The sequence below is a fragment of the Numenius arquata genome, chromosome 10 (genome assembly GCF_964106895.1).
Source record: "Numenius arquata chromosome 10, bNumArq3.hap1.1, whole genome shotgun sequence".
Taxonomy (NCBI): Eukaryota; Metazoa; Chordata; class Aves; order Charadriiformes; family Scolopacidae; genus Numenius; species Numenius arquata.
In genome coordinates, this window is record NC_133585.1 from 1056351 (window position 1) to 1083595 (window position 27245).

At 47.4% G+C, this 27245-nt stretch overlaps 1 protein-coding gene across 2 annotated transcripts in view; it reads right to left on the reverse strand.

Annotated features, from left to right (window-relative positions):
- The window catches only part of TBC1D12 (TBC1 domain family member 12), a 38604-nt gene extending 16146 nt beyond the window's left edge, over positions 1-22458 (reverse strand). The window contains exons 1-3 of one of the 2 annotated variants that reach the window (XM_074154587.1): positions 21739-22230; positions 21431-21645; positions 6599-6722 (exon numbers count right to left, since the gene is read on the reverse strand). In XM_074154587.1, coding sequence (XP_074010688.1) covers positions 6599-6722; positions 21431-21645; positions 21739-22230 — 831 coding nt within the window. Of the gene's footprint in view, positions 1-6598; positions 6723-21430 lie in introns of both variants that reach the window. The other variant, XM_074154586.1, reaches the window with a different exon arrangement.
- Positions 22459-27245: the final 4787 nt, after the last annotated feature.

The window sequence follows — 27245 nt, forward strand, 5'->3', positions numbered from 1 at the left end:
CCCTTTGCCCAAAGGGAGATCCTTCTTCCACGGCACTTCTCAGGTGCAAGACAAAAGGTCTTCCCTGGTGCACCATCTCTCCCTAGTCCACGTCACCCACCAGTTGCACTCCCACTAGCCTTTGTGGGCTTCCACTAGCCCTGGAAGACAAGCTGTTCAAAAGGAAAGAGCAAAAGATTGTCTCTGGGCTGACACAAAGGAAACGGAAACTGTTTGCTCTGAAAAGGAATCTTGGAAGTCCTGAGCCTTCATTGGGCTCCCGTCAGATCGCATCTCACACCCAGCGAGACCCTCACCCGTAAGCTACTTCGCTTCAGAGCTGAACATGAACGCTCAAGAAGAGCGCTTGCCCTGAGGAGAAGGGGAAGAGACACACAACTGGACGTGGGTAAGCCTTTGGCAAGGGACAAGGCATGGGGTACTTTCAAACAGAACTTTCCCATTAAGTGTTTGGGTTTTTCTGTTTAACCTGAGAGCACAGAAAATACCGTTCAATTGCACAGCGACTTAGACTGAGCCTTTAAGTTCCTCACCTTCCCCCCGCCATGTTGTAATTAGCATTTCTAAACCGAAAGCTCAGAAGAGGACTACACACCTCAGCCTCACTGGGGAGCCAGTGAGAACCAAGATACACCTGTACAGCTTTGAGAAACAGGCACCTAAATTAAAAGTAAGATTCTAAGCAGCAAACTGAAACCCCTCGTGCCACACTGCAGCAAGGAAAACAAGCTTTTTATCATGCCTTCAACATTATTTCTGAACTTATCTGTAGTGTTCTTGTACCATGCAGACCCCAGACTAATAAAAATCATTTTAAAGAACTCCTTCTCCCTTGCCATACTATTCTCTCCTTTCCCGTACTGAAGCATCATGCCAGCCCCAGAAAGGTTAAGGCTTATATTAAAAAAAAAAAAACAAAAACAAAAACAAACCACCACACTTCAAAAAAAGTCCAGAAAAGACAGTATCTTTACGACCTGAATCTTTTTGCTAAATCCCATCCTTTTGGAATTTGACACAGCCTGTCCAGATGATGATTTTGCTATTGCAGCACCTCAAGCTCACCAGTGTAAATCTGCTTAACCTGCAAAAGCTCACTTCTTCAGAGAAGAAAAAAAACAGGTATTTTTATCTGTCACCCTTTGCTAAAGAAATTCAAAGGCCCAACAGAGGGGGAGAGGCATCCCATCAAAAAGCGGGCCCAGAAGGCAAAAACCAAAAAAAGTGTCCCACCAAAGTTAAAATAAGTACCATCGGTTTTAGCACCTCAAGATTGGTTCTATATTCTGTGTTCCCCCAAACCCCAGCAACTTCCAAGGACAGACAATACATACAGTGCTTATGTTCTATTTTCCAAACCTTAGGAAGACAAAGTTTGCTTCAATGCTCTTCATAGTTTACCTCAGATTTTTTTTAAAAAACAAAAACATCAATCTGAAGAATTCACATCAGCAGAGTCAACACCTCTGTGGTGTTTTCAAAACACTCGTCCCCTGCTCACGGTGGAGTGCTCCCCTGAAGGTAGGTTTGCGCCACCAACACAGCAGGGATATCAGGAGAAGTTCTCCTTGACAAGTTCTCCTTGCCCAAGCAGCTGGTCCCAGGAGCTGAACAGTATTTTACATCCTTCGTGGAACCAAAAGGAGAGGCGTTTGTCACACTGAGGTCCTACCAGTTTCAGTACCATTTTACTGACAAGACAGTAATTGCAAAAGTCTAAAAGGGTGGAGAATGCCTTTGAAAGAGTTCAACACAACACCCTGCTTCACCCTGAGCGTGGCATTGTACTGACCACGTGTGTGACTCGGGAAAGGTGATGGCCATTTCCTGAGAATGTGACCACCACAAAGAAAACCGCCACAGCCTTCCCGCTCCTGCTGGCAGAGACACAGTTGTTCGGGTGTTTCGTGTTCCTTGCGAGGCTCAGGACCCCCATTTATCATCTGTCCTGGTTTCCAGGCAGTTTGTTACCAATGTTCTTCTACCTGTACCTGCTAAAGAGGCAGAAGTTTCTCCTGTCTTTTCTCCCCAGCAGCAGCGCAGGACGAGCCCACGGGACCTCCATGCAGATAACTGTCTACTCAAGGACCACTCCTATGGAAAACCATCTACACTGTCTGTACCAGCTTCTTTCAGATCCTTGGATCCTTACATTTGTTGGCAAACATGCCATATACACTTCTTAACCATTGGCAGCTTCACACATTGTTAAACCAAAACAACGAAGACTGGAGGGAAGAATTAATATTGCGAGTTGGAAGGTCTGAGTTGTATGAAAACCAACCCAAAATACATCTGTTCCTCCAAAGAGGAACCTCTGACAGCTCTTGTCCCTAGGAGACCTCAGGAGTTGTGCTGATTCAGTGAATGCAATTTCTCCCTTGGATTTCAGACTGAAGATAATGACATCAGAAAAATATGCAAGTGAGGACACTGGTTTTTAGCCCTCAAGTACAGTATTTTACTTTTTTTCCCCAAAAGATTTCAGAGCCACACCAAAAAAAAATTGTATTTTCAGAGGTTAGTTGTAGCACAGTGACCCAAAATCAGAGTTAGTATTTAACAGGCTAAAAGCAACACCTGCCATTTCGTACATGAGGTGACAACTTCTGGAAAAAGCTGGCTTTTCTTCACTCCTGAATCAGCAACCACTTCTCCATCACTGCAAGCTTCTCATGGTGTGTCAGGTTTAAACAGAAAAGCGGCTTCCCCCTCCCTTATTTAAGGCTGTCGCTGACTACTTTTGTTAAAACTGCTGATAAAGTGAATTTGGTGTATGTTTTTCTTTTCTTTATCTGGCAATGTATATTTCCATGTTTTGAATTTCATTTAATTTGGGCATATTAGGAAAAAATCATCATGCTGCTTTAAACAAATCAGTAAAAAATACTGGAGACTGCTTTAATAAAAAGCAAGAGCTAGACTCAATGTAATCAGTAATTCTGATCACAGACTAAAAGCTCTTTTCTTTAGGCATAAGCACAAGAAATGAAACTGATCTTGCATTTTCAAACAGAACTTGCACTTCGGTCCATACACACCACAATCACAGAAGCACGGAATGGTTTGGGTTGGAAGGGGCCTTAAAGATCATTGAGTTCCAACCCCCTGCCATGTTGCACATCAGCCCACACGTCGGTCTCTGCTTTAAATGCTTCTGTATTCAAATATTTCAGCAGTCTAATTTAAAGCAGATTCCTGTACAGACTGAAAAGAATTTACCAGACTGATCATTAATGACCACATACTTCTTACAATAGCCAGTTTATTTGCTGCAGTTCATGAAAAAAGGCACACTTCCTAAACCCATCAAAGGCATTTGGGATTTGCAATCCTCAGGAGTTGCTGTTTTCCCTTTTTCCAGAAGAGTGAAGGAAGGAAGCCCAGGAGGGGGATGTCCAGCACAAGGGCTGGCCTCCATCGCATCCTGCCGGGCAGCTCCGACTCCCAGGAGAGCCCAGTGGAGCCAGCCATGGCCAGCAGCCCTGAGATGCAGCGGCCAAGAGCTCCCCAGCTCGAGCTGGAGCATCTCACCTAAAGCACGGCTGCAGGGGACCCCGCCACCCCGTGTCCTCCCACAGCTGGCCTTTCCACAAAAATACTCATCTTCTACATATCCTAGCAAACTTGCAAAGCTATTCCTTCCAGCAACTCGTTTGGCAGTCTCTGAGGGCAGAGCTGGCCAGCATCACTGTCTGACAAATGTCTGAAACACTACCCCAAATGAAGTTTCCAGATTTCCTTGGAAGTTACTCAAGACATTGGAATCACAACCTGACTTTTCCGCAGAGGCTGATACAGTAACATTGAGCTGATAAACAGTGACCCAGAGCCACAAGCGGTCAATTAGATCTGATTATCAATTTACTATATCACCCTCACCAAAACCCCAGTAACAAAGGAGGCTTCCATCAGCCAGGATGGAAATGGGGCACGTGAGCTCTACCACCCCTTGGACTATAAATCTACAGTCACACAATTTATTTCATGTCTTACTAATAGGAAATTCCTTTAACCTTCACAATATTGCCATAAACCTTTGATATAAGTATTACCCTTATCCAAAAGGCTTCCTCCTTCTATTAATTACGAAGCTTTTCCCGTTGCAAGTTAATTTCTTCCGCAAAAGGGCTTTTCCAGATCCCATCCGTCACCTGGAGGATGCTGACTCAGTAATGGGTTTCCTTAACCACGGGTTTATTTCCGCCCTCCCAGAGCTGGCCGCTGGCATCAGCAGAGTCACAGAACTTTGTGTTCACCCACAGAACATCTCAGGAACAGCAAGATTTACTAATAAATTACCCCAAACTCCCTCACCGGCAGCCTGCCTACAGCTGGAGCCCATTCTACGTGCAGAGTCTTACACCCAGAACCTTATTTCACAAAAGCAGGTGAACAGCCAAGTGGCCATTTTTCTGACCACAGATGGCTGAAAAAAAAAAAAAAAAAGGGAAAAAAAGCAGGTTTTATATTTCAGATGACACCGGATCCCTTGACTTCAATTGGTAAAGTCAGTGTGGAAGTCTGTAGAGATGGCCCATGTGGGATATGAAGTATTCTGCTGGGTTCACAGAATTACTTGTGAACGGGACATATTAAGCTCTGTGTTTCTATCAACTTCTTAAAGGCCTCAGAACTGCATTCTTGCCTACGTTCTTCTCACTCCCATCTCCTGCACAGCGAGGAGTTCAGTCCAGGGACTTCAGCCAGCCATTCAGAAGTGAATACACTATTTCCGGCTGACGTTCCGTGACCAATCCTGCCTGTATTCACCCCAACCCATCACCAGCTTCCCAAATTGGACTGCTTTTGAGAGAAAAAAAATCAGCTTTTCTTCAGAGGCACATGCAAAAGGAGCAATATTGTAAATTTTAAATACACAGGCAAGACATTTGACATATGTTGAATGTGGAGACATTGGGGTCACCTCTCCATTTAAGAAACAAGTCCTCTCAGGTATTGTAGATCTAACTGTGCAGAGTGTCAGTGTGGATCCCCCTTTGGCAAGGCATCAGGAGCTAAGACACACAGTTATCTAAAGATCACGCTTTATCTAAATTAGAGGCTAAAAATATTAGCTATTACTGACACATTACACAAGATTATATAAATCCAATAGTGACCCTAATCTGGCCACCATAACACAAGCCACATGACCCGTGCCTAGGACCAACTCAATCACAAAGACAATACAGTGTTTTAATATATAATCATAGAATAGTCTGGGTTGGAAGGGACCTTAAAGATCATCCAGTGCCACCCCCTGCCCTGGGCAGGGACACCTCCCACCAGACCAGGTTGCTCAAAGCCCAGTCCAGCCTGGCCTTGAACCCCTCCAGGGACGGGGCAGCCACAACTTAAATATATAGATCTATATAATAAAATTATTTGCTTTTCTGCCACTTTGGAGAAGTTAAAAAAAAAACAAAACACAACACATGGGAACACTACAGTTCAAAAGAAAAACAGTCACTGAGGGACAACAGAAAATGAGACTATTTCTGCAGATTATGACTTGGTCTCCAGAACAAACACCTTCGTTACTGGAAGAGGGGAAGCAGGGGACTGGTAGCATCATGCACACTCTCCATTCCTCAGGAGAGGAGAGACACCTGGATTTTCACCACAGTATTTTCATAGCACAGGGCCAAGAGCACCGCATTTGCCTGCAAGCAAACCAGGAGCACTTGCCCTCTCCCACCCAAAAAAGGAAACCCTTTAAATAAGGAAAATTGTATTTGAAAATCTTGAAGAAGCAGGATCCCACGTTAACATTCAGTTAATGATATATTACCATCTGCTCATCTTTAAAGACTATACCATTTTATTGTTATTTTATCAAATTAAAGACAGCCTCCTCAGGAATGAATATATGGAAGTGCAACTTTGTATCAGAGGCAGGAAATCAGAATTACCTTTCTGGAGTACCCCAGTAACTCCAAACCAAGTTCAACTTAACAGTACTATTTGAAACAAAAATACCTTGAGTGAGATTAAAAATTCAAATGAAATCAGATTACATGTTTCAGAATTCTACGCAATTTGTCACAAGTTACTCAGATAAATCTTCTGGGCAGGAAGGACTATGGAAAGATGAGTTAAAGAAAAAAGTATCAGTTTTGTAACAAAGCTTTAAGAGGATAAATTTTACTAGATTAACATCTAGTTTGAAGAAAAACTGAATATACACGTATGACTATGGTTTTATTGTACAAAACACGCAAAAGTAACTCAGAACTGAACTTCACAAAAGGAAGCCTAGAATATTTCACAATCGCTTTACCATTAAAAAAAATTGTAGCGTATAATGTTAAACAAGGCAAAATTTTATGGGAAATTAATACAAGTTCTGATGTTTTGACTGAAACAGCTTAAACACTTTTTGAACATGTACCACCTTTTTATGAGCACTGAGATGTACTGAAGAACATTCTAGATAATGACAAAACTCAAACTCCTCCCCAGTAACTGCTGTTCTTTAGGCAAAGCCCCACAGGAGCATTCCCAGAGCAGTCTGTGGCTGCACAGGGGGTAACAGCAATACCAATGCATCAGTCTCTACAGGTTTTGTACCCCCAGTTGTGTGATATTTACTCACCTGCTGAATAATTTTGGAATCTTTTGGAAGGTTTTCCCTGGGTGGGACTTTTCCAAACAGCTTCCAACCAGGAGCGCTTTGGACAGCAGGTTTGAGTTCCTTTGTCCTTTTAGTGAAAAAGTTTCTGAAAAGAGAAGAGGGTTTTCTTTTTATTATAAGCATATAAACAAATGACATTTGTACCCACTTACATTTCTTTAAACCAAAGTTCACCACTGCAGAGATTTAGGGCTCAGAAAATGCATATTTTTTTTACCTTGGCTTTCCCTTATGCTTTAAAGTAAGTACCTTGAAGTGGAGGAGCTTTCACTACAGGTGCTTTGATGCTAATATATTTTACTTAACACTCAGTTTTACCTCCGAATTCTAAGCTACTTTACGCAGTGTCAGAGCTCTTAGTAACCCCAGACACCTTCTTAGATGTAAGTTGGCAGCACACACCAGCTCCCAGGCTCCTGTTTGGGTTTAGTGTGTTTTATGGAGCTGGTGGGAGACTGAAAACATCTGGAAATCACTGCATAACTTACAGATTTTAAAAAGAAATGGTGAACTATTACTTTTGCTAACATTTTCTCTAACGTTCACCCTTCAACTTGCATCACACGGACCGGAAAATCAGGGAACATGGACACAGCTACAGTTTAGCAGGAAACCTTTGGCAGCGCCTGCAGCAATTGCACTGGAACCGGCAGATGACCCCAGTGCTCTATTACTTCTGAGGAAGCCAAGACTCAGGGGGTCACATTAACCACCGTTTGCCCAGACACACAGCTCCAACTGTGTGACACCAGTCATGAGCTCCCACTGACCACACTATCTGTGGGAACGGAGACACTGAAAGAAGTGCATTTATTCTGAATACTGGAACGTTACTTTCCAGACAGAGGGATCAGAAGTTCAGCCGTCTGTAAGGTTACTTCTCAGGATGCTCATAAGCTGACCTCTGAGCCAACAGAATACGGAGCACTTTTACTGCAAGATGTTTTTGTGCAGTGCTAACCTTGTACTTTCCCATTCTTCCTCTGCAAAGAGATCCCTAGATTCATTCTTCACTTACAGCATTTGCTATATTTTAAAACATTTCCTCCCCAAAAGGAAAGCATTCCCATTTGTGCACAGGAGACAGTCTCTTGGCTTTGCCCAGACCGAAGCAGCTCCAACCACCACAGTCTCTCTGGGAAGTGCAGTTGCTCTTCAATTCCAGAGCTGGGGGGGTTCTGACCACGCAGGGTAGTTTTGCAATTAGGAACTGTTAACGTTTCTAAGACATGGTATAGCTTCTCAAATACAAACTATCTTTACAGTTCCCACAATGTTTGTTTTGTTGGGTTTTTTTTTGCTATTTGGGAAACGAGCAAACGCCATTTACAAATAACCCTTCTGTGCGAGTCCGTGTGAGCGTTCTCCACAGACACTTTGTGCAGGTGAAGGTCTGGCCACCGGGAAGCAGTAGGCTAAGGAGAAGGAGGTGCTGAGAGAGTGCGAAAGTCTCCCAGGAGGCGGTAAACTCAAAACTAACTATCCTGCGGAACCCACGAGAACCGAGAAGATCCCAACACCAAGACTCTGCTTGCCCTGCCCGAGGCCACCAGCACACACCACCCGCCACAGCAGCTTGCTAAAAAAAAAGGAAAAAACCGCATTGCAGAGAGCAGCAGCTGCTCTTCCTTTTGGGCAGGCAGGGACCATGGGATCACACACACACCTGAGGGAAGAGAGAGCCTCCAGAGATTATTCTGAAGGCCCACGGAGAAGCTGTTGGTGCCTCATTACAGCCCTCCACTTCTGCAGAGGTCTCCCAGCTGCTGCTCCAGCCCATGAATGGAATCAAGCTGTTGCTATTAATAATACCTGAATTAATACACGGTGTTGTAGTGAGCACTGGTTGTGGTCCAAACACCCCAGGACTCTGTCCCCCATCAGGGAAGCCTGCAGTGTTTGAAATGTTTGAAACCTTCCATCCCAGTGGAAGCAAAGCGAGCACCCAGAACACGGACCAAGCAATCGGGACACACGACCTGGATGGAAGGGCTAAGGGAAAAGCCATGCCACGGGACCAACGTCTTCAGAAGATGCAATCCTCAGCCGGTCCCAGAACTGCACACCATCAGTGGAACAAATGGGTCCATCCATCAAATAAAGAAAGATGTAATGAGTGTGCTGGCGTGAACGACAAACCTTCCAGCACGCAGTCGCACCATAACCAATCTTGAGGTTTGGTGCCTTTTTTTTTCCTATTCTTCTCTGTACTGAACTAAGCAAAGGCTTATTTTGCTTTTTATGAATGCACAAGCGAAAACCTAAATGTTACTTTTATTGAGTAGAAGTATTAATTGAAGTCTGTTTCTTGTGAAGGCAAAAAGCTGGTCAAAACTTCACATTGTGCCAGCATAAACCTCACAGGGGAACACCAACCCCAGAGAAATTATCGAGAGGTTTACAAATAAGCTCTGCTGAAGATGGAGGGACACTTAATACAGTGTTTTGGCAGGTCCCGGTGCCAGGGCTGATGTGCTGTTGACAGCAGCGAAGCCGTACAAAAGCCCTGTTAGGGAACGGCACCTGTGAGCGCTCACACCTTGCATTCACTGAATGGCAGGAAGCACACCAGATCGGGCAGATTTCCTGCTGCTTACACTATTCATGAGTTTCACTGATCCCAGGAAAAGTCATCCATTGAGACTGACTGAAAAAAAAAACAAAAAACCCCCCAAAAAACAACCAGCAACATTTTGGTACTGAATCTCAAAAAACATCTGAAAGCTTCAAAATTCCTTAAAAAGAAGCCTGCACTTTAGAACCAAATAATGCTTTCTGCTGAAAGTACCTCTGTGGTCTGGAGAACACCACACAAGAACCTACTCATGATCACACAACCACAACAGCTCTACTAACAGCCACAAGCAGTGGTTTTCTTCCTTATTTAACAACATTGCTTCAACTATTCCTGCCTGGGATAGGTGCAACTTCGTATTTTAATGGGATTTTTTTTGTCATTTACTTTGGGGGTTTGGCTTTCCCCATCACCACCAAACCTGATCACAAAACTTTTTTCCAATTTACAGCTCCCCCTTCAGACCCAAGCTTCACCTATTCTGCCGCTTTTAGTTATCCATATACAAACGTCAAGTGCAGAGGGAGGTCGATCTTACACCTGAGCCATTTAAGATGAGTGTATCAGTATAAAGCACATGAAAATGAGCCTACCTTTCTCCAATTTGTAATCCTGCACTACAAAAAATGGCAGAAATCAAGCGGTATCAACTACTGAGAGAATGACACGGTCTCAGAAGACAGCATAAAACAGGCAATCGTCATTGCTGTGACACCTAAGCAACCAAGCACACCTCCCCATGGTTCACTTTAACATACAAATAAATCTAATTCAAAATGCTGCCCCATGTTAGGCAACCAAAAAAAACAAATCTGGAAAGCAATCTTTGTAAAACTTGAAGCATGGCACCAAAGAAACAATTTTTTCTCCAAATAAAATATTCAGAATTCAGGGTTATCTTAGAAATAAATGAATACTGTGTTTAAACCTCGATGCTGAACTCTAGACTACTATTCTCAAATCTATTTCCCTTGCAAGGTAACTTTGACTTTGCCTATAACGTTTATTCACTACTCTACAAATAAAATAGTTTCAACAAGTAATCTCTTAAGTCACATTAGAATACTAAAGCCTACTTTTTTTTTTTTTAGAAAAAAATGCAATTTACTATTAAAACCTTTTTCTGCCTTTTACTTTACACACAACCACCTGGTTCAGTGTCATTTTCCATCAACAACCATTTCTTCTCATCGCACCCACCTTTTGAGATCTGCAATAAGAGCGAAGAGCTGAGCAAACAAGCTCTGAAAGCCACAAGAACTGGCAGAGGAAGGGAGGGCTGATTACATCTGCCTTTTTATTAAGCATCTGGCACATGTTATTGCACACCAGGTGAGACAATTGTCTCACATTAAATACAGGGGAGCAAGACACCAACAGGAAGGAATTGATACCAAATCGAGAGCATCCTCATTCTGTCCTACGGAACTTCTCCCCCCAGAATCACAACGGCTTAGGGGGGGGATCCAGCATGGAATTAATGCTACAAATCAGCACTGAGTGTGACAAAAACCAGTCTAGGTTTCCTGTTTGTTTTAAATATAATTGTAAAAATGCAGTCAAAAGCCTTGGAAGTTGCATTTCTCTGCAATAACTAAAGTACATTAAAAATTCCACTGATTCCAATAAAAGCTCAGAATTTGTAAAAGGAACGTGAAGTAACAAAGCTCATTAAGAGCTGTGTATGTATGATGATAGAATTGATTTTGCATCTCAAGAAAGATTAGTTCTGCTGGTACACACAGGTCGTTCTTGCTCCATCCCTGTGCTAATTTTTAAATAAGCTTCCTAGGCACACAGAATAGATCTATGTTTGAAATTTGTTGAAATTTGAATTAGCCAAAAGACAAACTGATAAGCTACTTACGTGCCTACTAATCTTTATCCAGAGAGCTGTATCAGTGAGGAGTTAGAAGAGGTATGTCTCAGGAATTTATAGATGCATTTTTACTGGTATAGCGTCAAAATGATTCATTTTGACTTAAAACCGTACTCAGAACAGTCTGCACAAGTTCTGAAGACCCTTCAAGCCTGCAGTTCCATACTCCTGCATCACCATAACCGAGTATATAAAGAGAATTATTACATTCACATGGGCATGTCTTTGCCATGTGTAAAAGGCAAAAGCTACTTAAGAATAGAACAGAATTTTTCCTCATACTCAAGTCTTGTCTGTTCTGCTAAGGTCTTGTGTGCTACAATTTGGAAATACCAGCAGAAAAATATTGCTTGATTACAGACAATTAACTCCTCTGCTTTAAACAAGACTTTTCAATAATTTACATTCAGAAACAAACGTAACTCAACTCTAAGCATAAATAATGAATCATTAAAAGGAAAACCAAACCTTTTTGGTTAGCCACTCACAAAGCCTGCTGAGCAACAAGAGAAGGATTCTATTTCTACATTTTACACTGTTTATATACAGTATACCATCTGTAGGAATTGATAGAAGTGTGTCCCTAGAGTCAGGATGGATGCTCAAAGTGCACAGAGTAATTATTTCTCAGCCCAATAGAGAGGATGGCCCCATTGTTTTAGATTTGAATTATACCACATTGTCCAGGAGCTTTTTGCTCCCTTTCACATGCTCAGAAGTGTTTTCTCACATTATTAGTTATGGCTGGAAAACTGATATGAACATAAAAAGATCAGGAGCAAACACCCCCCCTACTTTACAAATATACTTTTCAGCTCATCCTTTACTATCACATTTCTAGCTTCATTTGTAAGTTCAGATGTAATTGGTTTTAGGTTTAGTTTAAAACTCTTACCATGGAGATTTGGAACCAAACACTAATAAATTTAGAATTTATTACACATTCTAAATTTTTAGTTTTGAAAGCTTAGACTAACACCAGCCCATTTGGATTCAATACATTTACACAGTTGCTCTGAGCACAAGTTCTGCCCAATATTGCATGAGAGCTGACCCAATGGATTTCACAGTTCACACCTTCCTCCGCTTTGCCCCAAGGAGAAGCTGGACACCAGCTTCTCTTTAAAGTACCCCCAAACACAGATCTGTTACAGCATGGTTCCAGTTACAGCACCTTTTAGCAGTACAGAGATCTCTTCTTTCTCTCTGCACCAAGACAACTCAAAGCGTACCCCAAACCACCCTCTCCAAAGGAACTTCAATGTTTGCATCTGTCATACTCTAAAACTACAGTCTTCAGTGCTACACAAGCAAGATTTTGGGGTTCCCCTCCTACCTCCAAAAACTTAAAATAATGAAGCCAGGAGAACACACACCTTCAGCCAGACCAAGCTTGCAGGTTTGGGTTTTTTAATGAAACGCGACCTTTCCATTGATATTGATATTACTGGTCACCTAAAGCCTCAACTACAACTGGGTATATCTGAAATCTAATGAACTGCCAAGGGCTGAGGGCTAGGGAAGGAGGTGGTTTCTGGCCCCAGAGAGGACACAAAGGTTAACAGAACTCTTATGGAACTGCGCTGAAGAGACTAGATTAGATCAACCCTATTGCTCGAGCTCCTAGTTGATACCAGTCCCAAGCTTTATAAACTCTGCTGGCAAAAATTTTACTGCAGGTACACATGTATTTGGGAAGTTTTAAGAGTTAGAAGCATTTAGTGATATCACAGAACACTTGCTGGTAAGCGGTATTGTAGCAGTCTCTCAGCAGAGAGAGGTAGCAGAGGTCAGCTTACAAACGGGCTCTGCTCTCCAAACCAGAGGTGACCAGACACATAGCCAAGGTGACGGACATGGCTACATTTCAGCATGCTCAAGCACAAAACAAGTAAAGGAAGATAATCAGCGTGGTCTCACCTTTCCTTTTCAGGGTGAACTAGAAAAATGGAGCTCTATGCCAAACTATTCTATCGTCTTCATATTTAATCAGGTAGTTCAGCAGCTATTTTGACACTACACTATGGTCAATCCTCTGCAATAATAACCAAATGCCACTTGCCCACGGAACCTAGCCCAAAATCCTAGATCGCAGCTGTGCGAAGCAGACAATTTCTACCAGTTGGCTGCAGATGTTCTGCTATTTCTTGCATGGCCAGGAATATCTGCTCCAGCAAAGGCAAGGCTGGTGAACCAGCACCACACTGCAAGCGAAACAACACTGGAGGAACGAGACCCCTTCCTTGCTCACACACCACAGCCAAGCTGTTTCAGCTCCACTACAGGGAAGCTCGTTTCTCCTCCTTGCGTGTCTCTCCTCCAGTCGTGTCCTACACTCCCTCCTGCTGCCTCGGTTCCCACACTCTCCATACCTCGCCAGTCAATTCAACCCACTAATCCCACAGAAAACCATCCACATTTTTTCACTCCCCGGCTTAGTGAGCCACAGCAGCTCGCAGAGGATCAAATAAATACCAGAAGCAGGGAAGAGACATTCCTTTTGTTCCCTGACAACAGCAAATTCTTCGATCAGCTCACCAAGATATCTCAAGGAAGTACAACCTAACTAAGCAAACTACCTAAAACTGGTCCAGCGGTAACTCCCTCTCAGGGCAATAGTCACCAGCATTATTGGGGCAGTCCCTGTGCCCATAGCCCAAACATTCCCATTCAAGATACGTTTTCAAGACAAAGCTGAGAAAGATTTCAGCCTTTGACACAGCCGACAAGTCTGTGAACTTTGAAACAAGAGGCAAAGTTTTATTTTTGAAGACCATCCCAAGATTTGGCAATGCTTTACTACTCTGACCAGCCTGCTTAAAACTCATTTAATATTTTTCCCTTCTGCTCCCTTTAAAGAGTGCCTGTCGGCTACCTGATGGCGTAACGTAGTACCAAAGTACTCCTGTACGACTTCTGTAGCCACCCCGTGTATCAGGCTCCTGCTGTGGCTAGCAATTCACACTGCATTTTATGTCACTGCTTCAGTGATAAATTGCAGAAATACTACAAAGTGCAAGTACACGGTTTTGCTCTGTCAGACAGCTGCTATTAATATGCAAGGGCCCCATTCCTTCCAGCTTTGCCTGATGGCTTTGTGTTTTACAAAGCGAGGAAGAAATTCCCCAATCCACCACTCGGCTGTGACAGAAAGCAGAGGAGCTGACACCAACCACTCCCGTTGCTGTTCCTGGAGCACAAGGACAAGGTGTGAAGCTGCCACCCTTCTCCCAGAGCATCCTCCTCAGCACATGGGACCAGACCTCAGTGACAGGCAGCGGCAGCCTGGGTTTCTGTGGTTCCAGCGAGGCAGGAGGGCTACAGATGTGCTGCTCTCTGTGTCTCCGGTGTCTCTTCTCCTCTACTTCTAGACAAACACCTACTTCACCTATAGCTGGAAGTTTGTTTAGACCAACAGAACTGCCCTGAGCAAGGGGAGCCAACAAAGGCAGCTTTTATTATACTGCCTGATCAAGAGACTCTTTCACTCACTTGAGAGCACCTTCAATAGGAGTTCCCAATGTAACAAAGGAAATTGAATGCGATTTCTTCATAAAGGAGTACCTTGGAGAAGGATGGAGAAAAACTGCAGAGAGCTTCCTCCCAATAGGCTACAGGGATTATTTTCAGTTGGGAGGAAAGGCATTTGCAGGAACCCCACTCCGAGTGTTTGGCTCTCAGAAGCTCCAGAAGAATAAACTCCTCTACAACGATCAAAACTAGTTTTATACTAACTGAAGTCATAAGTTCACCCACACGACACCCGTCCACCCTCGCACCGCTACCCCCGTGCCGGGCCAGAAGCGACGTGCTCTGCAGGGCTGGCTGGGTCCTGCACAAACAGCCAAACCAGCAGCGTCTCTTCCGCAGAGAGACTTACACTCAGCCTTTGGTCAAAAACCTGCAGGATTTTTATATTCCAGTCCTCTCTGAGAGGTTTGGCCAGACCTGACTCACAGGCTGCGGTACTGGAGGGACCAGGCAGTGACAGCCTGAGCTTCACGCCCTTAGAAAACCAGGATAAAAAGGCTGAGAATCACAGCACAGTCAGGAGCTCAAAGCAAAGCCCACCACCCAGCCTAACAAACCCACTCCCTTCCCAGCTGAACAGCAAACAAGAGCAATAAGGGATAAGAAAAGGACAGGCATTATATCATAAACATCTCAGCAGTTCCCAGAAACTGAAGAGGAATAACAATTTTTTGCATCCACGTGAATGAAATGTGACCAAAATCCTTAAACTCCTTTTTTTCATTCTTAAACAATCAAGACAAAACAGCCTAATGAATAATTGAACAGCCAGAAGAGCAAAAGCATAAAACTATCATTTTCTTAGAAGCCAGCTGTGATTAAAGCAACCTCCTTTGGTCGTTGTTTTCCATGTACAACATTCTCCTTTTAGTCCCAGCCCGTTCAGAAGAGAGGTCCCATTCACCCTGCCACACTGCTACACTGAGTCTGTAAGAAACTCTGCGACACAAAATGGGCAGAAGAGACCAAGGAATTGAAAACGTCTTCTGTGAAATGAACGGGGGGAGAAGACACTTTCGGGTTAAGTTTAAATGCCTCTGTAAAACGCTCCTTGGCAAAACAAGCTACGACACCAACAGTTTGTTACACACTGAAGTGAACAGCAACGTCAGCTGCCTGGCTTGAGAAAAACTACACATAACCCACCCAAAAAAAAGCCCCTACAGAACTACAGCATTCGGTTAAGGAGAACTTACTTCAGGAAAAATCCTATTAGGATTATGAGATGCCCAGTGCAAACATCTGTACCAAGGTAGAACACGGCACTGTCTACCAAGGAGAGCAGAGAAATTGCTAATAATACTTTGGGTGCTTTAAATTGATGAAGATTATACATATGGCTCTAAGGTCTTAGCAGTGACACCTATTTAATCAGCTTTTTTTTTGGGGGGTGGGGGTGGGGTGGGGGTGGGGTGTGTGTGTACCTGCCCAGAGTTAAATACAATTGATTCTTCTGAAATTTAACGTTGCTTTGCTGCTCCACAGACGTCCCAGCCAAAGGCTCACACGGGCACACGGCATCTCACATACGCAGGGTGAAACACCCGTTCCTAATACTTTTCAGAAACACAAAACTCTTTAAAACCTATACACCATGAGGCCTGGGAGCAAGACTCTTTCAAACAGGCATTTTCAACTCACAGACCTCGAGGACTTGCTCATTTTCGTGAGCTGCTTGGAACTGCTTCACTAACAAAAACAAAGCTGCCACCATATAGATTTGATTTTCTGCAGTGGGATCTGCTCTTGGGAGAGAAACTTTAGATGTGCAGAGTATTTCCTTGACCTTTTAATGAATAAAAACTGTATATAATTTGGGTAAAATTTTCCAGATACAGTTATTAAAAAGTTGGGAGCTGAGAAAAAAAAAAAAAAAAGAAAAAGCCCTGACCATTCATCTTCAAAGTTTTCTACAGTTTGTTTTGCTTTGGAGATTCCCCTTGCTTAAGTTGCCATTATGTTTGTTATTCACATGACCAAAAGACAGAAACTGGCAAACACGTCAACACAACTTCATGAAATAAATCATTCTTAGCAAAGAGTGAATGAAGAATCTACAGAGAAGCTTCTCATTTTAATTATAGGAATGCTTTTTCCTATTTATACCAAGTTAATTATGTCTCTAACTCAGGAAAATAGGATACAGTTTGAAGTTAGTCACAGATCTGGGTCCAGATGCTCTCGCCTACTCCCTCCAATGATCTTTAATTCCAACCAATTATAAGTACCCGCTTGTTCACTTAAGTTACAAGATTGCTTAGAGAAAGCAAAAAACTAGGTCTCACAAAGACAGAAGGGTGCCCTAAGGATTTCTGGGGGGAGCCCTTAGCCCTTCTCTCCAGTTACCTTCCCAATATATCACCACTGTATTTCCTGCACCTGTTAGCAGCACTCTCTACCTTGCCCCCCCCCCCCGCTGCCTCTTATCTGGACTGGGAAAAAAACAACCCCAAAAATCCCACCCAAACACACAAGCCTTTCAGGATGTCAGCAAGGACTAAGGCAGAGGCACAGGCAATACAGGGATATAAATTAAGCCTGGTGAAGTGCCCCCATCAATCTGGTTTTGATCTTTACCCAAACAGAAGATTTAGGAAATCTGTCCCAACAAGGACAGCTCATTCCCCACCCGACTCTCATTTTTGACCCAATCCCCACAAAACAGCTCTCTTCCCCGTAGATGCACAGTGCAGCCCCTGGAGGGTCACGCTGACGTAAGAAACAGAAAAGCTCTGTATACAAAAAGAAACGTTGATTTTGGTATTAAGCATTGACAAAAGGCAAGTGTAGGGTAGGTACAGGCCTACAGAGCCCAGAGAGCTTCAAGTGCTCCTTGGGGATAAACTGAAATACAAACTACGGCTCTGGAGACATTGCTGTGTTCGCCAGTAACCACGCTCAGGGAAGGGAACCTCTCCGCAACCCTCCTGTCCCTGCCGAGGACATTCGTAGGAACAAGGAGATCAGCAGCTTTTGAGGAACTACCCACTGACAAACCACGGATTTCTCAGTTCTTTGTTCCTACCTGCACTGACTCCCTGCGACTTCCCGTCACCTCCCCAGTGAAGGTTTTTCACAACTCCGGAACAATAAGCACAACCGCTCTGGGTGAGGAAGGATGAGAGTACAGGCAGTTTTCACAAGCATAAGTGTGTGCCAATGACCATATGTGCCCCCAGCCCCTACACCTACTGCTCACAGCACACCCTGAAGACCTACAAGAACTGGCCGTTACGAATTAAGCTTATTGCAATTTTATCAGGAAAAAAAAATGGTTAAGATGAATTCTGGAAAACAAGTATTTGGGAAAGCGGTGCTTTTGTTACAACAGAGGAAGTATCACTGCTGCTGTCACCAGTAAGCTTCAAATCCAGGAATGAGAAACTTTGCCAACTACCAGGCACCTAAATTTGTCTAGTAAATACACAGTTCATACAGGAACAGTATCTACACAAGCTGAGGAGGTGCCTGGTACATACATGTAGAACTACGAAGTATAATTCCTCTTTAAAAGATGTTCAGAACCACCGTGGCTTTATCTCAGCCCTGGATACCACCTGCTGCTTGCCCGTTTTGGGGTCACTTTTCTGCTCTGTACGTGCTGCTTTGGGGAGTAAAGTACAGTTCAATCAAGGTAATCATCGTGGCTTTAATTCTGCTGTCCCCACAACACTCCTGATCTTCTTGGTAACCATTCTGTACCCAAAAGCAACCCACTGGGGCTACCCAAAAGCGATAAATAACCCAAGAGCAGAGCACTGGGCTTGTTAGGTGCTGTGTAAGACCACAAACCGTACGAGCAGCGTCTATATGTGACTGTTTTATGAATCACACTCCACAGTGTGAAGCAGTGACAGCAAAAGAAACCACCTGATGCTCTGACCACACCAGCAGCACAGTGGAAACAAGCGACCGCAGCCACGCGGTTTGCCTTGCCACAGCGCTCTGCTCCACACACCTCTAATTCACCTGAGGCATCCCACTTCACACGCCGAGAGAGACAAAGAGGGAGAACACAATGACAGCAAAACTGATTATTTCTCAGTTAGAAGTTGTTGGCATTGATTTGACAGGCTTAATGATTTGGCACAAATACAACTTAAGATCCCAGAGCCTAATATTACACCTAATACCTACCTAAAAAAAAAAAAAAATCATGGATGTAAACTTTCCCACGATCTTGGAATTAATTATTACTGACAACTTCAAGGGCGCAGCCACAGCTCCTGTCACAGAGCTCAGGCAAGATGCTGCTGCTCAGAGCTGCTTGCCTTTTCCCCTACATCACCCCATCGGATTCTCCTCCGGTTCAGTGAAACGCAGGCAGACAATTACCCTGGATGATTCCAAGGAACTGAGCAGCAGAACAGTCTGATCGCCGAGGAGCTGGGAACAGCAGCCTCCTAACCCAGATCTGCCACCACCAAACAGTCTCCCTGATGGGGCAATCATGACAACACAGCTCTCAGCTGAAGGCAGCAGGACTTCCCGACTTCCCCCCTGCCTTCTCTCAGCTTTTAGACAACAGCAAAATTCTTTTAAAAGAATTTCCATATATAATTAAGACCATTAGAAAAAAAAACTATGGGAGCTACCAAATTTTAGACAGTGTGTGAACCAGGCAAAGAGCATTACAAGAGCCAAACCTCCTAAATAACATGCTCCAGGCTGCTGAGCTACCACTGTTTGGCACATCCAGGACCTCCTCTCCCATACCGTGGGAGCAGGGACACGTTCTGACAAAACACAAACCAGTCGCACTTCCTTAGTGAGTATTCTTGACAGCACACAGCCACGGGTACAACTCACACTCTAGGCAGCACCATCGTTTGTGGCTCCGTGCTCATTCAACAATACAAGCAGCCATCTGCTGAGAAGCTCCTCAAGGAGGTATGGTTGCTACCAACACTCACTCACAGGACCATTTTTATACAATTTGAGTCCTCATTACTGAGAGCTGAAGCGTTTCTCTTTCTAAGAACCAGAGAAAAAGCCACTTACGATGGCAACCATCAGTTTTGAATGAATCTGAGCAGTTCTAAAAAAAACAAAGTGAGAAGTCTGAGCTTTTAAAGTATCAGAAATGGTTCAGAAGAACTAATTACTCAAAAAATGATGAAAAAAAGTTTTATTGCCACTTTTCTAAGCAATGGAGACTACAGACTCTGGTGTAACTGTTTCTAGAGAAAAATCTATCAAGGAAGAGAACTTTGGGTTTGTTTTTTTAAAAAATAAATCTTTAAAAGTGGTTTTTTATTAGTGGATTTCATTTTTGGCTGCTCAGATGAGATCAGCTGTAACTGAGGCACTTTTATGAATGTCCAGACAGAGCTGAGTGTAAAGTATCTGAAGCCAATACTGGTCACCAGCACACGCACGAGCAGCACAGCCGGCTGGGCTATGAAATCAGCTCCCTGGCAAATCCTTTTTTTCACTGAGGTGTCAGCACTACAGCTTTTGCCAGGACAGCAGCAATTAATTTCTTCCACATATTACCCAAGCCTTCCCTGAAAACAGCGAACTGTATTAACAACAACTTCTACTGCAACACCAAGTTCAGTCTTTTCTGAACAAAATTCTCTAGAACTTCATTAAGGTATCGCGCTGGGGCAAAAGGCAACGAGGACCTACATCACTGGTCAAAGCGCTCAAGTAATAAGGCAAAGGGAAGGCGACACACTGCAGTCCACGCAGCGTGGGGAAAAAAGGCTGTGGGAGGGAAAAACGTGAACAGGAACTAGTGGGAAAAGAGCGACATCGCTCAACCCACCCTCGAAACAAAGTAGAGGCATCAAACTTACCCTGCAACCACCGCTATCCTTATCCTCAGGCAGGAATCCCTCTCTCTCTCTCCTAAGGGTTCGCAGGAGAGGACTATTCCTCAATTTGGGATCCCGCCTCAAGATCAAACCTCTCCTATATCAATTCTTCAGTTAATAGATTTAATCTTGTTCTGTCTCCTCCAAACACTCGGAGCACACCCTGTGTGCTCTCAGAGAGACTGTCACACGGTGACTATAACCCCGGGGCTTTGGAAAATAAAAACTGTTAGAAATTTGGAAATTAAACTCCCCTCTTCAAATATAATAAAAGTAATACAGAGTATGCTATAAACTATTATAGTCAATACACATCTCCTGTGTAGTTTGTTAAAGAGTGAGCCACGCTACAGAGTTCCCAAGTAACGAAGCTAGATGTCCTGAAGTTTTTGGTTTTGCGCTAGAAACTTAACAGAAGCCCAGTTAATTTGAGCACGAAGCCTAGCCCTTGAAGCTTTCCACACCACGCTTCAGAATAAATAAACAAACTGCACCTACACTGCCAGCAGGCAGCAAAAGCTTTGTGATTCTCAGAACCACCCCAGAGCAGCTTCCGATACCAGGAATTTCCCCCTTACTCCCGCGCAGTTCAATCAGCACCGCTGTGCTCACTCGCACAGGGAAAGGCTCTGGCACAGGAAGGACATTCCAGTGTGAAGTCCAGGCAGTCTGTAGCACCAAGGGGGTCTTTACCACCTCTCCCTCACGTCCGCGGCAGAGCCTCTCTCCTGCCGCAGCGGTATTCGCTCGGGGCTGGGATGGCTCACCGCAGCACGACAGGATGGCTTGGGAGGGACCTCAAAGACCGCCTTGTTCCGACCCCCCCATCGCCCCACCAGCGGCGACACACACACACAGCCGACCCCAGACACCCCACCTTCGGGGAACCCCGCCGCCCCCGCGGATGGACGGGGGGGGGGGACGGGACCTTCGCCCCGCTGCGGGGCAAGGCCCGGGGGCGCCGGCCCCGCCGCCGCCCGCTGCTTTACCTGGTGAAGAACTCGGCGAAGCTGCTGCCGGCGCCGGCGACGCCCGCCCGCCGGGCCCTCTCGGCCGGCTCCTGCGGCGGCGCCGGGGCGGCGGGCGCCGTCCCTCCGTGGGGCAGGTGCTCCGGGGCGCTGCGGCGGCGGCTCACCTCGTAGGTGTTGCGGGAGTTGAGGTTCACGTCGGTGAAGCCCAGGGGGGCCGGGGGCAGGGCAGGGGGCTCCGCCGGGCCCCGGCGGGTCCGCGCGCCCGGGGCGGCCTGCTCCCGGCCGCCGGCCTCGTCCCCCGGGCCCGGCGGGGGGCTGCCGGCCGCCGCCCCCCCGCGCCGCTCCGCCTCGCTCCGCAGCCGGCAGCTCCTCAGCGGCTCTTCCAAGGCGGTTCCCGCGGGGCCGGGCGGGCAGGGGGGGAAGCCCCCGTTCTGCAGTTTCGCTTCCTCCTCCTCCGGCCCCGGCTCACTCCGTCCTGCCCGGTGGGGGGGCGGCGGCGGCTCCTCCGGCGGCAGCAGGAAGCCGACGTCCCCGTTGGTCATCCTCCCGCGGGGGCCCACGGCGTAGGCGGCCCCGTTGGCGGGTTTCTCCGGGCAGCGCTTCGATCCCGCCGCCGCGGCGGGGCCGAGCGCCGCCAGGTACCGCTGCAGCAGCCGCTCCTGCCCCGGCCCGCCGCTCCTCCGGCTCAGGCCCCGGCTCCCATCCCGCTCCCCGTCCTCTTCCTCCTCCTCCGCCGCCTCCTCCTCCGCCGCCTCCTGCCGGCCCGCGGGAAGCACGGCTGCGCTGCCCGGAGCTCCGGCATCGTCCGGCCCCACCATTTGCTGCCGCCGCCGCCGCGCCCCGGGGATGCCAGCGGCGCAGCAGGGCGGGGGCGCGGCGCCCCCCACCCCCCGGCGCGGCGGGGGGCCCGAGAGGCGCGGGGTCCTGCGCACCGGCGGGGCGGCGAGCGCGGGCGACCGGGACAGCGGGCTGGGCGCGGGGGGGCGGCGGGCCCGGCTCACGCAGGCGCCCGGCGCCGGCCCTTCCCCCCCCCGGAAAACCACCATAGAGAGGCGGGGCGAGAGGGGCGCGCCCGGCGCAGCCACTTCCGGGACCATAGAGATGCCAACTAGACAGGATCTTCCCCGCCAGAGAGGAGCCGCGCAGGCCACGCCCACCCCCCCTCCCGCCGCTGCTACCGTATTCCAGCTAAGGGCTCGCCGCGCGCAGCATCTACCGCATTCCGCCGGCGTGCCGCGCACCCTCCGCCGTGGAAGAGCCCGGCCCCACAGCCGAGAGAACGCCTGCCGGCCGGGCCCGCCGCCCGCCCGCTCCTGCCGCTGCCCCGGCACGCCACGGGGCCGGTAGCCGGGCGGACAGACGCACCGCACACGGGACACCGCCCCCCCCCGCGGCGGCAGCGGACGCTGGGGCTTATGAAGGGCGTTCGGTGCCTCGGCTGTTGACCTTTTCTGGAAGGAATAGCAATAATAAAGAGAGGTTTAACCGCGGATCGGGGCCGCTTACGGGCGGGGAAGGCGGCAGCGCTGCGCGGAGACCGGCGGGGGCCCGGGGGGGGGGGGGGATGCGGCGGCGCGGCCCGGGATGCGCAGCTCCGGCCCTGGGAGCGGGGCGGGCTCTGAGGAGGGGAGACCCGGCACCGGAGCCACCCGCGGCGGGGAGCGGGTTCGGTGCCGGCGTTCACCTCAGAGCCGGGGAGGGGGGCGGGAGCGTGGAGCCGGGGAGGGGGGGGGGGGAGAACGGCGGGAGGGGGGTGGGACCGGGGACTTCGCCATCCCGGAGCCTCCGGTCAGGGCACGGCACGGCCGCCCCGCCGCGGAGCTGCCTCAGGCCCGACGGGCGGCACCGGTGGGGCCGGGGCGGGCAGGGCCCGGGCCTGCCTGGGGGGTCTCCTCTGAGGAGCCAGGGCGTAGTTGAGCTTTCGTGGGGAAGGAGGGAGGGAGGGAGGGAAGAGAGTTAGGATGGACCCTTGGAAATCCCGGGGCGACCCCTCTGCGGAGCCGCCATGGGATCCCCCAAGGCCTCAGGGTGAGGCTGAGGAGGCGGATGGAGGAGGGGTGGGAAGGCAGGAGCCAGCACCCCTCTTTCCTACCGCATCTCTCTGAGGAGAAGCCAAGTCACGACCATCCCCTCTGCCCCGTGAGGAACCAAGGCCCCAAGTCACGGGCGAAGGGGCCTCGTGTGCCCGCAGCGGCACCGAGAACCCCCGGGAGGCGCAGCAGGGAACGCCTCAGCCCGGGGTGATCTCTGCTTCCCCGCAGCCCCTACTCACAGCTGGCAGCCAGGGAAGCACCGGTCGCCGGGGAGCCCTTGGCCAGAGAAGCCCTCCATCTGGAGCCCCCACCTCCACGCACCCTGCGGCCCGGCCAGGTCCCTGCTTTTAAAGGGCAGGGAAGGGGGGGCATGGCCGGAGAGGGGCCTCAGCCGCCCCGGGGAGACGGGCAGCAGCCCCGCTCGTTTACTGCTTTTTTTTTTTTTTTTTGTCTTAAAAATTGTGGGCTGTTTTAGAAAGAAAGGTTTAAACTGGGAATCTTCATCCAAACAAAAAGTTGATGCGCTTTGTTGTGTTGCGACTTCTTGTTAGCAGTTGGCAATGTAAAGCCTGCTGGGCTTTGCTTTAGGAAATTAAAAAAAAAAAAAAAAAATGGAGTTTGTGATTTTTTTCCCCCTTCTTGTCATCAGGTAACTGTACCTCTGAGGTCAGACGTGTGACACTGGGTGTTTTACATGTAACAAGTGAGTGATTTTGGCTTGAGTAGCTGCCAATACTTAGGATCTCAGAGGCTGGAGGAGAAATAAATCTGATTTTGATTTATTTTTTTTTGCCTCGCCTGCCTTGATAGCAGGTGAGCAGCTTCCTCCTGCTGCAGCTGTGCCACACGCACCCTGAGGAGGGGGCACCAGTGATTTCACTTAACACCCACACAGTCATTCTTACCCCAGGTAAGGTGATACGAGGTGAGTTGTTGTGGAAACGGCAGCGCTCTGTGCCTTGCAGGTGAGGAAGGGGTGGATGAGGTGGGAATCCATAAAGTAGAAGCGATGCAGGCCCTCATTCTGCACCGAGACAAAATGGGAGATGTATTATCGGCCTTTATTAGTGAGATTTTAGGTTTAAGGAAGCACTCTGGAACCCAGTGAGTGTTTGTGCTCGTTTTCAGCAGCATTCGCTCTTTACCTGGGCTGCTCGATGGCAGCGTCGCTCTGATAGAAGCAGGAGCTAGGCAGGAGGAGTCCGGGCAGTTTGTTCTCACTGCTCCTCACTGAAAGAGGAAGGAAGCAACCTTCACTGGATTCATTGTTTTATATTACAAGCAGGACGCACAGCTTCCAGCGAGTCACTCGGCGAGTCAAACCAGTCCTCACTGAGACAATGTACAAGTAATAATGCACATTGACTTTGCCCCGAAGAGTTTACAATTAAAGTATCACCTAAGGGACAAAGGCTTTTCAATACCCCTTACTTGAGGTGGTTAAATACACCGGCAACAGCGACCCAGAGCTGCCTGCATCCCCGGCTGCGTGTGACGGCTGGCCTTCCCCTACCCCGCCTCCTTAGGAATAGCCCCCCTCTGGAACTGCACCCCGGCTGAGGAAATGTCACCCATCTCTCAGGTAATTAGCACAATTCCAGGCCAGTAGTTTCAGCTCTGGTTTCCATTTTGATCTGTGTTGCCCCATCCAGTTATGGATTTTCATGATACAGACCATTTTTTACTCCCAAGTTTAAAGCACAAGGGATATCCTGCAGAAACAGCACCGCTCTGTAAAAAAAAAAAAAAAAAAAAAAGACAAAAAACCCCAAATGAACAAAAAACAAACTGCCAAAGCCAAACCAACCCAAAACCCAACAAACCGTGCAAAAACTAAGCCAATGCTCACCCCAAGGCTTTCCTTTCGAAAAGACCAACATAGCAGGGACTCGGTAGCAGTTTACCTCTTGTGCCAAGCAACGCTGGGAACGGAAACACACATTTAACCGATGCGCAGCTGGTGGTTTCCCGGTGCCGTTTCATTACTTCTGTAATTAAAATACGGAATGGCTTCCTCCAACCAATATAGAGGAAGAACTGTACCCTAGGGCTCCCCAAAGCCCAGATGTTCTTCCTTTTGCAATGCAGTTGTGCTCGTTGGCAGCTCGCTCCGGAGGCTCTCCTTCCGTTGCAGAAAGGATGCTACTTTGGCAAGAGCATCTTCGCACCCTGCTAACAGCAGTTTGTGCTTTCAACACAAAGCCTTCTGGGCGAGATCTCGTGGCAGAGTGTAACTAGCAATTAATTAGGGTGTTTGGAGACGCGGTGTTTGGCAGAGTCCTGCACGCTGCGAACTCCAACCCGTCAGGCTCCCACCCTGCTGCAGTCCTAGGATGAAATCACACCGCTGGTGGGGCAAGGTACGGAAATCATCCAGCCTGGGGTGCTTTGCTCGTGAACGCTTGAGCTTGCTGTGGCTCAGACAGCACCAACCCCCCCCCGAGCACTGCAGGGGGGGGTCAAGCTCTGTTTGCCATGGCTCTGCCAGGGGCTAGAAGGCTTTCCAGGTTATTGACAGTCGCTGGAAGACTCTCCTCCCATGTAACCTCCCCGTTTCCCACTGCCGGACTGCTCCATGCAGATCACATACCCACACAGAGCCTTCTGTTACCCTCTGGGTACCACCATCAAGGTACTGAGAAGCTACAGGCTGCTGACATATGCTGCTTTAAGTGTCACCAAACCCACAGGGACCGAGACTCAGTTACCTAGAAATCACCCTCACCTGAAACCAGGTTAAGATAAAAACAAATAGAAATATTTATTACCACATCCAAAACAGAAATGTAATTGCACTGATTCTTAACAGAACAAAACAGAGAAATGAAGAAAAAAATATTATCTGCTTCTGCTATCATCCAAAAGGATTTTTTGATTTTTTTTAAATTTTATTTTACTGTTTCTGTCCATCCAATCGATTAGACCCTTACCTAACCCACCGGCTCTGTCCATCTGCCAGAAACCCCAGGTTGTTTTCACAGAGCCGGTGAGTTTTCTCTTTCTTTTTGGACCTGTGCACCCTTGGGGCTCTGCCGAAGGAGCAGGTACCAGCTGGCAGAGCGCAGGCACAGACGGAGCAGGGGGAAAGGACCAGATGAGGGTAAAGAGGCAACACGGGACCTCACGCTGCTCGGCCTGGGACCCTCCCTCCCTCGGGCAGTGACCCCCTGCTGTTGGTGGAGGTGTGTTTTGGGGTGAAATGAAAGGAGTCGCTGTCAAGCAGCAGAGATGGGAGCCCTTTTTTCCCTCCCCTGGGAATATTTTGGCCAGTTAGTCTCCATCTGAGTTGTCTGGGGTTTTGTTTTTTTAGGACCGACAGCAGCTCTTCCTTTATTTATTTCATTTGCTAATTACACCCATTTTGAATTACTTCTATTCAGCCTCAACCCTTTCCTATTCCCAGGCAGGATCTCAGTGTGGTCCTTACCCTACAACAGCAAATATTTTTCTGTGAGCTCATGCAACTGCATGGATGCTACTTTGCACTTTTCCCACCAACATTTATTGTCCCATGTGCTGAGAGTGTTTTATAAGTTTTTTGTTTACTTTTCTAAAGTTACTATGTAGTTGATAAAGATTTTTCAGTCCTCCCCCACGGTGACTGCAACCTTATCACGAATTCCTGTCTCCGTCTTGTGCTCTGTTTGCTTGCTGTGTCACTGGGACTAATAAAATCACTTCTATGGCTGATAAAACATAAGCAGTAAAAAAAATAATGGTTTCTTGGAATTCTTCCTTTTAACTGTTTGCCAAGTCATATTGTATATGTATTCTGTAAAAAAAACCTAAAAGTGTTGTAA